At 42.5% G+C, this 12119-nt stretch overlaps 1 protein-coding gene across 1 annotated transcript; it reads right to left on the reverse strand.

The window, feature by feature from the left end:
- Positions 1–6392: 6392 nt before the first annotated feature.
- On the reverse strand, positions 6393–12113 carry LOC125527832. The gene is made up of 18 exons (XM_048692342.1): positions 11115–12113; positions 10517–10588; positions 10196–10400; positions 10003–10114; positions 9649–9729; positions 9485–9560; positions 9340–9399; positions 9202–9254; positions 8956–9122; positions 8622–8829; positions 8452–8509; positions 8283–8339; positions 7914–8159; positions 7744–7808; positions 7592–7660; positions 7415–7508; positions 7120–7260; positions 6393–7041 (listed from the first exon to the last, which is right to left on the reverse strand). The coding sequence occupies exons 1-18, from the start codon at positions 12027–12029 to the stop codon at positions 6955–6957; spliced, it is 2766 nt and encodes a 921-aa protein (XP_048548299.1). The 5' UTR covers positions 12030–12113; the 3' UTR covers positions 6393–6954.
- Positions 12114–12119: the final 6 nt, after the last annotated feature.

Below are 12119 nucleotides of genomic sequence, written 5' to 3' on the forward strand. Positions count from 1 at the left end.
GCCGCCGCCCCGTCGCCGCCGTCGACCGCTCCTACAAGCACGCCGAGGTCCGCAAGCAGGTGCTCATCCACACCTCCGGCGACCCTTGTCATCGCTGGATCGAACCATTGACACCATTGACAACACGCATGGGGTCGATATTTTTTTGTGGGGTTTTTCAAATTAATAGTAGTAGCGCGAGTCATAGACACGCGCTACAGATAGTTAGTAGTAGCGTGTGTCGAACCCGCGCTACTACTAATACACGTACTAGTAGCGCGGGATGCACCGCGCTACTACTAGTAGTTAGCTGTAGCGTCGTAGTAGTAGCGCAGGCACCCGCACTACTACTAGCTTTTAACCCGCGCTACTATTAGGCTTTTTCCTAGTAGTGTAACAACATACGTTGTTTCCTTTGTCATTGGTATGTTACTTGCCGAGATTCGATCATTGGTATCTCAATACCTAGTTCAATCTCGTTGCCAGCAAGTCTCTTTACTCGTTCCGTAATGCAACATCCCGTAACTAACTCATTAGTCACATTGCTTGCAAGGCTTATAGTGATGTGCATTACCGAGAGGGCCTAGAGATACCTCTCCGTGACAAATCCTAATCTTGATCTATGCCAACTCAACAAACACCATCGGGGACACCTGTAGAGCATCTTTATAATCACCCAGTTACGTTGTGACGTTTAATAGCACATTAAGTATCCCTCCAGTATTCGGGAGTTGCATAATCTCATAGTCATAGAAACATGTATAAGTTATGGAGAAAGCAATAGCAGTAAACTAAAAGATCATCGTGCTAATCTAACGGATGGGTCAAGTCAATCACATCATTCTCTAATGATGTGATCCCGCTTCATCAAATGACAACTCTTTGTCCATGGCTAGGAAACTTAGCCATCTTTGATCAACGAGCTAGTCAAGTGGAGGCATACTAGTGACACTATGTTTGTCTATGTATTCACACATGTACTGAGTTTTCCGGTTAATATAATTCTAGTATGAATAATAAACATTTATCATGATATAAGGAAATATAAATAACAACTTTATTATTGCCTCTAGGGCATATTTCCTTCACTAACAACAAGCAGTCAATCACCAATCAAGCATTTGTCGTTCAAGATTGAACAACAGCACAAGCATAAGCATTGATTCAACTATTCAAGCGAGCAGCGGCAGCACAAGCATTCAAAGAGAAACACAACATGGGTAGCAAACAACAACATCAACACAAGCATTCAAAGGGCAGCAGACCAACAAACAACATCTAGCAGTTTAATGGAAGAAAATCAGAAGAATAAAAGAGGAAGGAGTTGAGGAATGAGGAGAGTTTGTTGGGTTACCTGCGACTACAAGGAGAGGCTGCTGGTGCTAGGGGTAGCGGTCGTCGGTCAAGAGTAGGCATCGCCGGCGATGGCTTCGATCCAGGAGACGGTGGCGCATTCACTATTGTCGTGGAGGCGGTGGCGCGTTCCTTATGTCAGAGAGCGTGTTGTGGGACCATGTAAAATAGGGTTAGGTATTGGTTTGAGGCTGTTTTTGTGGGACCATGTAAAATAGGGTTAGGTATTGGTTTGAGGCTGTTTTTGGGTCAGGCAGTGTCTCAAACATGTCACATACATGTCCTGATGCATCATTATAATTTTCTTAAATAAAAAAATCAAACGATATTGTTGAATTCGAGTATCCCGGCATATCTGTTGTATCAGGATGCCAAATCGGCAGTTTTCTGGTGTGTCCGTGCTTTTTAGGTGTTATAATGCTATATATTGTGCTATCAACCTCACTCGAGACAAAGGGCTCCAGAAGGCCATATTTCGTGATGATTGTCTACCAATTGTTCACAGGGCAAAATCTTCAACTTTGGACCACATATCAGTAGGCACGGTGATTGCGAATATAAGATCAGGGTGAAGAGTTTCTCTTCTATATGTTTCGTTTGTTGAATACCGTGGCTCGTATTCTATTGTGATTGCCAATATTAACCGAAGGCTCATGTCTGCGAGATCGCATCCAGGAGATACTATATGTAACGATAATTCCTAATCAATAAGTCACGATATTCTCTCAATACAATCCCAAACCAATCTATATCTATATCTATACCTATACCTAATAATAAAGGGGGTATTTCTTTTAGCGTGCAAAATATTACCCACCAATGTGCCTGGCCCGACCCATGCAGTATGGACCTCCTATACCGCACTCAGCGTGCTGGTTAAAGACACAGCGCGCCTGTTTGCGCGGCCAATGTCGGGCGGCCTGTTTTTTAAATTTTGTCTTTCCTTTTTTTCTTTTTCTGTTGCTTTTTGTTTTTCCTACTTTAACTAATTTTAGACTTTAAAAAGTTCCAAAAAATTTAGAAAATGATAATTTCGAAATATTTTTTTAATAAATCATAAAATGTTTGTGGATTCAAAAAATGTTCACGGTTTTATAAAAAATGTTTGAACTTTTGAAAACAAATATTTGGAAATTAAAAAAATCATGTTTTTTTAAATTTGGTGTATTAAAAAATGTTAATGAAATTTAACAAAATCTCACCAATTAAAAAAATGTTCATGAATGGAAAAATGTCCTAAAATTTAAAAACTATTCGTGACTTACAAAATAGTTTATTCATTCATAAAATGCTTGCTGATTCAAAAATTGATCATGCATTTAAAGTAATGTTTGTTAAATAAATAAAATGTGCATGAAGTTCTAAAATTGTTCAACTAATTCTAAAAAAATGTTCGCCGATTCAAGAAAAATGTTTAAAAATGTTCACAGTTTTTTAAAAAATATTTTCCAATAGTATAAATTGTTCATGAATGCAGAAAATGGTCAAAAATTTGTAAAATTGTTCACATTATTTGAAAAATGTTCACAGTTTGAAATATGTTTACAAGTTTAAAAAATGTTAATGATTTCAAAAAAAATCCATGATTTTACGAAATTGAGTGATGCAACAAAATGTGGTCATGGCCATTGGAGATTATGAAAAAAAAAATCCCGTTGCAACGCACGGGCCTATGTTGTCTCAACATAGCCGGTCCCAAGCCCGGGTAAAGGAGGAGGGTTGTGATAGGCTTGGGGAGCCAACGTAAAAACTCAGCCACTCTTATGGAGATGAAACCCAAAAGATTTTCGTTGGGGCGTAACCCTCTCAGCGACGCGCTACATCGGAACCCGGGTGTGGTGGAAAATGGGCAAGGGTCGGGCCGTCACCCCCAAGGTGGCGCGCTGTATCTTGATCCGGATACGGTGGCAAGTGAGCGAGGATCGGGTCGTCGCATCCTTAGTGGCGCGCTACATCGGCGCCTGGATGTAGTGGAAAATGGGCAAGGGTCTTCGCATTTGACTCGACGAGTGCGAAGGGTAAGGAAGCTAGCCGAGCCTAGGAGGATTCGCTTAGGTAGCTGGAACGTAGGGTCTCTGACAGGGAAGCTTCGGGAGCTAGTTGATGCAGCGGTGAGGAGAGGTGTTGATATCCTTTGCATCCAAGAAACCAAATGAAGACGACAGAAGGCGAAGGAGGTGGAGGATACCGGCTTCAAGCTATGGTACACAGGGACGGCTGCAATCCCTTTGCATCCAAGAAACCAAATTAAGACGACAGAAGGCGAAGGAGGTGGAGGATACCGGCTTCAAGCTATGGTACACAGGGACGGCTGAGAAATGGCGTAGGCATCTTGATCAACAAGAGCCTCAAGTATGGAGTGGTAGACGTCAAGTCAAGTGGGGACCGGATTATCCTGGTCAAGCTGGTAGTTGAGGACTTGGTTCTCAATGTTATCAGCGCGTATGCCCCACAAGTAGGCCACAATGAGAACACCAAGAGGGAGTTCTGGGAAGGCCTGGAAGACATGGTTAGGAGTGTACCGATTGGTGAGAAGCTCTTCATAGGAGGAGACCTCAATGGACACATGGGTACATCTAACACAGGTTTTGAAGGGGCGCACGGGGGCTTTGGCTATGGCATCAGGAATCAAGAAGGAGAAGATGTCTTAAGCTTTGCTCTAGCCTACAACATGATTGTAGCTAACACCCTCTTTAGAAAGAGAGAATCACATCTGGTGACTTTTAGTAGTGGCCAACACTCTAGCCAGATTGATTTCATCCTCTCGAGAAGAGAAGATAGGCGTGCGTGCCTAGACTGTAAGGTGATACCTGGAGAGAGTGTTGTACCCAGAAATTTTAAATAAAGTCAAGTTTTCCCAAAAATCGGAATTTCCAAAGATGTTCCCATTTTATCAATATTTCACAAAATACTTTTTTACTTATTTCTAAATTTATTTCATGACTTTCAATTTTTTTCGTAAATAAAGAAATGAAAAATTCAAAAACCGTTTGGGAATTTTAAAAGGTTCATGTCTTCAAAGATTATTTGCAATTTCAAAAAAATGTTTCCATTTTTTAAATTTCTTCAGGAATTCAAGAAAAAACGAGCATTTTCAGAAATTATTCAGTGTATCTATAAAAATGCTCTCAAAATTTTAAAAAATCAATTATTTTAAAACAAATCAAATTTTGAAATACATAATTTTCAATAACATCCACACATTTTGTGATAAAAATGATTGAAAACGAAAATGAGAAAAAAGGAAATGAAAATAATCGTGAACAGACAAGCACTTGTAGCGGACAACGAACAAAAAGGGCTTGTTGGCCCACCATCCTGCCCTATGCGGCCCTCCTCCAAATTGATGTAGTATACGTCAAATAGATTAGAGCAACTAGTCAAGGGGTGGCTGCCATCTTGGTGCTCAGAGATGGGGGACCTTGGATATTCAAGACATCTATGTTCTTAATCAACATCTAGTGATCATCATAATTTTGTGAGAATAAATTTCCTCTCGTTCTTCTGGCAATGCCATGAGGTTAGAGAGTTTTCTGCCCTTATAGATCCGATTATTTGAATCTGATGAGTTTATACTGTGTCAAGCTTTTTTTGTTGATTTGATTCTTTGTGAAGGTGAAATATTCCATCGACATCATCGTGAAGATATAGTGATTCGACGGCATGCACTTCTAGAGGTTCATCCCCGGCCCAAGTACATTCATCGATTAAGACTTCCCATCTTTTTAGATAGGCGACTCAAGGCGCTTTCAAAAATCATTATTGATAATGTTCGTGCGGGTGAAAGAGTGACAATATCGTTGCTCCAGTCCAATTGCAGCCTCTTTATCGAAGTCTTTGGAGTATTCTTTTGAGCAGAGATTGATACCACGAAGAAGGTGTTTACAAAAGACTACATTATAATTCTTAGTCATAGGAGTTACTCTGTATTTTTTTGGATCTAGGTCCAAATGCGTGTACATGTAATTGTTATGAGTATAAATAAACTTACAGGTATTTCTCAAAAAAAAACTAATCAATGGGTTCCCTCAAAGAAGAAAAAACACTAGTCAAGGGGTACCCTTTGTGAGAGCTCCGCAAGGGTCACTTTGATGGGACGAGAGTGCGCCAAGTGGTGTGTGCATGCGCTGCCATGTGTCGCGTGGCGCTCCTTTTGGGAAAAAAATTGTACACATTTCTGGGTTTCAGATAGGTTTTTTCGTAGGTTTTCGGCTTTTCAGTTTTCCCTCGATTTTGAAGAATAAATTTTAACTTTTTTGTGTGATTTTTTCACAAGAAACACTGATTTGCTTTCGTGGAGATACAAAAATACTACCGCGAGAAGCACGACCGTGCCTCTCAGAAAAGAAAAAAACGCGTTTTTTTGCTTCCGCAAGAAACATAGATTTGATTATTGTTGAGGCACAAATTTCCTTCCATGAGAACCAAAGGAACACGAGGAAGGATCGAGTCCGGAATGATGATATACGAGATAGAATTGGGGTAGCACCAATTGAAGAGAAGCTTGTCCAACATCGTCTGAGATGGTTTGGGCATATTCAGCGCAGGCCTCCAAAAGCTCCGGTGCATAGTGGACGGCTAAAGCGTGCAAAGAATGTCAAGAGAGGGCGGGGTAGACCGAATTTGACATGGAAGGAGTCCGTTAAGAGAGACCTGAAGGATTGGAGTATCACCAAAGAGCTAGCTATGGACAGGGGTGCGTGAAAGCTTGCTATCCATGTGCCAGAGCCATGAGTTGGTTGCGAGATCTTATGGGTTTCACCTCTAGCCTACCCCAACTTGTTTGGGACTAAAGGCTTTGTTGTTGTTGTTGTTGTTGTTGTAACGCACGGGCCCTTTTGCTTGTAAAATTTTAAAATACAAATCTTACAACATAAATCTCAATTTCATGCCACATTTTTTGCTACCTAACAAGGTAAACTGTTGGTTAAAGTCATGCATCCGCAGAAACCAAAATATAGACGACATTTTGAAATTGCTTTCTATAGGATGTGGGGCAAAGCAAAACACACCACTTTGATGCTACGACCACACACATGTAATAATGCACACAAGGAAGCTAAAGCCAACACATGAGTCAAAAGGTAAAAACTCTCAAGGTAAGGTACAAACAACCAACCAATTTATCCAACCCCCACATCTCTCCTCATTTCTCATCAAAATTCGACAACCACACCGACGAAACCAACTCTTTCTTACAAACGCGCCACCCCACCAATTAGGAGATCAAAATTTCAACCGCCGCAACCCAACAGACAACATCGCCTCAAAATTCCGCAGTTCCTGAGACGGCCAGGCATTTACATCGAAAGACAGCAACGCTTGCTTCCCGGCATGGCGGCTCAGCTCAACGCGCTACTAAAAGTACAAAACGAAAACAAAAGCTGGCAGAGAACCACTGATTTCCCCTGTTCCAGCATCTCCACATCTATCTTCACCACAGGATCAAACATTTCTGGTATCTTCTATGCTCCCCTCTTTTAGATTTGCAGTAACTATCATCATCTTTTCGCCATGCTTCATCATCTTATTATGTACAGTTACCAGCAGAGCCTCAAATGACAAACATGTCTGATGAGCATATCTCCATTAAGCAGCAAAGGGCGGCTTTCGACATCCATGCTAAGATTCAGGCAATGGAACGGCCTTGTACAGGTTCAAGGTTCCATGGAATACGGTGAGGTGTCCCCCGTTAAGATAAGCTTCCATCTGCACAACCAGTCAGTTCGATTAGATTTACTCTCTCCATCATCTCAACACAACAAAATAGCAGACAGCAAAACAAACCTGATCCTGAGGGATTTTAGAGAAACCAAACTTCTTCATCCAGATGGCTTCAGCTTCATGTGCGGCTGGAAGCATGAAGTGCTTCACCTTCAGTGAAACTAGCAGCCTTTCGATGCATGAGAACAACACTTGGAAGTAGCCCTGTTTTTATCAGCACAAAAAATTAATCATTTTAGAAAATAAAAATCAGTATGGAATCAATACGCCATAACACACAGGTCAGACTCTTTATAGAACTACATTTTTCGACTGCATGCATGGATGATATAATGCTAAGCAGCAACTGTAAACTCACCAGTCCTTGAAGATCCATACTTGTAGCAACCAGTGGCAGTTCGGCCACGTCACCTCCCATGACACGCAAGAGTGCTGCCGACACGACAGTAGAACTGCGATAGGCAAGCAGAATTCAGTAACACTGGATGCAAAAGTATGGCCAATTTTTTGTTTCAAATGATAAAAAATTTCTTACCCTACAGTTAAGACCGCACAGTACATTCCACTGTAATCTTGGCCTGGCATTCCTTCTTTAGGTCTCCTCCTGGTAGAAAAGAGAAATCCCATTTAACACAGTTCTACTCTAGGCACTGAACAAAATATTGGGAAACAGTTGTCTTCTCTTACCCGTGGACCATCTCAGGAATTAGATCCCTACCAGTATGGGCTTCGATGATTGGATCAAAAGATTGCTGCAAGGAGAAAACAACCAGACAAGTGAACCAGTCAGTATAAAATAGTGAGGTAAGAGGCGGAACAAAATGCAGCATACAAGATTAAAAAAATGCAGCGCATACATGAATAACTGGGACAGCAGAAGAAAGCAATGAGTTGCCATCTTCAGTGGCACTTCTACCAGCAACCAATTGCCATCTGATCTCTGTATCGGTGTCCATGATCAAACCTTTTGACTCGTGTTTCTTTCTTATGATATCAAGGTCTGACTCCGACAAAGGCTGAGCTCCTTCAGAAATCATCTTGTCCAAAGAGGAGCGTATCTCAGAGCAACTATCACAACAGAACCACTCCCCTTCTGGTAATTCCTGCAGAGCATAAACAAGCTAACTGTGTTATCTTCCACCAAAGATGTCAGCACTGTCTGTTTCATGTGAATATATCATGCACATAAAAACTTAAATGTGGAGATGAAGTTTTTAAGTGCTAACCTTCAGGTCAACCTGCCATTCACTCCTCAAACATCCTACATGGTATTCTTTCTCGCACTGAACAGCACAGAAAAAAGATGGAAGAAAAATGTGTCTTAATATCAGGATCATAAGTTGAATTTAAGCAGTAACGATCAAGATGCAATTTCTAGAAATGCAGAAGGCATACTTGATCGCAGAGTATCACAGTGCGCTCATCAAATACTGAATTGTTAAAATCCTTTTTCCTGCACCAAGAAGATTTGCCGGAAAGATTATTACAAGAATACAAAGTAGTCAAAAAATAAGGAAAGAAAGTGACAGCATAGCTAGCAACATTTTAGGACAAATAGTACTCACTTGCATAAGGCGCATCCACCAAGGTCATCACAGATTGGGACGATTCTAATAGCCCTCTTCAAAATCTGCTCAATAGAATCGACTCCGGCCTGCCTCCCAGCAGCCTTGGCATTCTTATTTGCTGCTAAAGCCTTTTCTTTCTGAACGAGGATGGTGCAGTTATCACAAAACCACTCCTCCGAGGGAAATCCAGGCAGCCCAACGCAAGCTACAGATTGTAAGTAAGCAGATCCATATTAGATTGGTTGAGGTGATCATTTACGAGAGAATAACTGAAAAATACCACTCTTAGCGCATTATTGACCGTTACTTTTAGGAAGATGGAAGGCTCTACCTGGGTGAAATGACCTTGGACACATTTTGCAAGGGAAAATATCCCCTCCTAGACCACATTCTCTGCACAGATCATCAGTTTCACGTTCCGACAATTGCATGTCTTTTGATATTCTCATCGACAGCTCATGCAGGGATACCCCATTTGACGTATAGATGTTGTCATACCTGATAGCAATGTGATAAATAAGAGCAAGCAGACAAGTGCAGGTTGTTATAAGCTAAAAAGAGGATGCAGCCGACTTACGGTTTGCGTCTTGATCCCTCGCCCGCATGAGCTTCGAACGCCGAGGGGCTGACCTGGATATTCCTCATAAAAGGTCAATTCACAGGGGAAAAAATGGATACGCAGTAAAAAATAGCTTTGACGAGAAAGGGGCCGCACCACTTTGTTGCAATGGTTACAGTAGATTCTTTGATCCTTGATGTATCCATCGATTATTTTCTACACAGTGCAAGTGCAAATTATCAACAACAAAAAAAAACACAGGGTGTGGTTAAATAAGGAAATAATAGATCTTGCTCCAAACCTGCCCATCAACATAGTAGGTTACTTCAGTACCGTCAAGCAAAACCTTGAATACCAGTTTGTGTAGCCCCGTATCCCTGAAAATATGCCAAGCAGGGACCAGTGAGTTAAGTGCTCAATAGTGAGAAACTAAAAGGGAGAACTAACAGAACTAGAAGTACCGACTTTGTTGTTACTTTTCCAGTACTCGCGCCTTTGCTTGCCGACATCCTCTTCAACAAAGATTCCTTGGAACTTGGAGTCAGACTATTGGCACCCCAAAACAGAACATGGAAAGGAATGTCATTTGTAAATAAAACATAAGTTCCAAACTAGAAGTCAACAGTATTGTCAGATAGCGATACAGACAACTTATTTTCTTATAACAAAAGGGTGTAAAGTAATAGCTCTTGAACAAATTTTGCAGCCATTAAATTTTATTTCCTTATGATAGAACAGTGTAAATAATAGCTCTTGGCCTCTAGTTAATTAGACATAAGAGCACATCTAGCACATTATTATGCTTATTAAATTGCACACCTGGAACTGCTCTTGCTGTATGCCAACGGGGAAGTAGGATCTTGAGGTTGGTTCGACTCTGGGCAACACTGATGGCACAGAAACTGTTCTTCCGTTTGTGAAGGTAGCTCACCTGCAACATTAGGAGACATAAGCAAAGGCACCAAAGGAAACTACTACAACTCCCTGAATTACATAAGCATGAAAGTCTCACCGTTGCAGTTCAGACAATTCGTGCGGGTCCTTGTAAGCATGGGATCAATGCAGGACTGGATTGTTTTATCTAGAGAATCCAAAGGAGAACTTTCACAGGCACGCAGCACATCCCGCAAACTATTACCATTTGCTAAGTAGATGTACTCTGCAGGGTGTTTTTTGCTGCTTCCAGCATGTAGTTCAAAGAAATATGTAGTAATAGCCTGTAAAATTCAGAAGGAGAGCAACATTACGTAAACATTTTTGTGTCCTGCAACGGCTTACAGATACGGTAGTTAGCACTAACCTATTTTTCCTTTTGAAGGGAAGGAGTACTAACCTTGGAGCCATCACACCTAACACAAAAGCAACGTATATTGCAACCTGCAATCACACCTTTCAGCACAGGCTTCTGCAACTTGCAAACAACATTGATATTAATTGTACTGCATTAAAATTTCATGCTCTAAAAAAGAGAGATAATATTTATATATTACACAAGGCATCTTGAGCAGCAAGATGTGGGGTTCATTGCTACTTCATCACAATATAACATGGCATAGCTACAAGTGTTGCATTGAAAACTGAGGCAAATAGGATGAGACTGTTGGTCCCCAACAAGTTATCACACATTTGATTGTAACTAGTACCTGGAAGTTCTCAAATAACAGAAAGTGTCATCAAAGCTACTGGCATTCCGTCACAGATGGATTCACTATTGTCAAGGTTTAGCAAACTTAACACGGCAAAAGCAAACACATGTATGTATTAACTGAACAGAAAAACTCCCTGAATACTGATTACACGGCTAACCTAATATATCATTAAGCTTAACAAAATACTGGTGCGGTGATAGGCTCGTGCAATCCTCAAATGGAGTAAAGTGGTGCTGACAGACAAGAAACTGTTGATAAAACTTATGACTGATTGTCCCATACCTTGCTATTAGGGATGATGTACATAACCGGCATTCCCTCGAGCAGTCCTGTGCTGAGCAAATCTCTGGTGTTGCCTGGGTGCTTTGAGAGGCAGGCAACTTTCTTGGACATCTTCATCTCCATCTTGGTCACCGATGGAGGGGTCTCTGGTGTGCTTTCAACGGGCTCTTCAGGCACAACCGGGCTGCTGGCAGGAGGCGCCTCCACCTTTGACTTGAGCAGTGACCTTGTGAACCTCCTCCCTGGTGTTGCAGACAAATCAAGCGAGGCATCTCCTATAATTTCACTGGCTGCGGTCTCTCTGTCCAGTCCAAGCAGCGACCGTGTGAAGCGTCTTTTAGGCTTGATGGTCTTGGCACTGGAAACTGGTGTGGCGGCATCCTCAGCATCCATGGCAGTGGAAGCAGGCATGGTGGCATCCTCGGCGGCCATAGGAGTATCAGCCAACACACTGTCCAGTACACTGTGTCCACTTGATCCAGCAGTGAACTCAAGCAAAGCCAAAGGTGCGTCCAATTCCATGCTAGCACCCTCTTCAGCGTCTGGCATTGCATGTGCGGCAGCAGTGCTGGGCTCGACTCCCGTGTCCTGTGTTGCCGCCTCGCCGGCAGATTCAGCCTCTGTTACAGGAGCAGGATGCGCATCCATTTGGTGCTGAGGGGGGACGGCAGCATTGGACCCATCCCCCTCCTCTTCCTTCTTCTTCTTCTCCATGGGCGCCGGGAATGCGCAGGGGCCCATGAGGTCTGCGTCGCCTTGAGCATTGAGCTGCGCCTCGGCGTCCACCATGACGATGTCGTCAGAGTGGCTGGCCTTTGGTGACGCCTCGGCGGCAGCATCTTGGTTGGCCACCGGCTGTGCCTCAGCAGCCAAGGACGGCGCCTCAGCAGCATTGTGGCTGACCTCGGGCATCATCTCGGCAGCTAAGGACAGCACCTCGGGAGCGTTGTGGCTGACCTCGGGCAGCACCTCGGGAGCGCTGTGGCTGACCTCGGGCAGCACCTC

This window comes from Triticum urartu, unplaced genomic scaffold (assembly GCF_003073215.2).
Source record: "Triticum urartu cultivar G1812 unplaced genomic scaffold, Tu2.1 TuUngrouped_contig_4444, whole genome shotgun sequence".
Taxonomy (NCBI): Eukaryota; Viridiplantae; Streptophyta; class Magnoliopsida; order Poales; family Poaceae; genus Triticum; species Triticum urartu.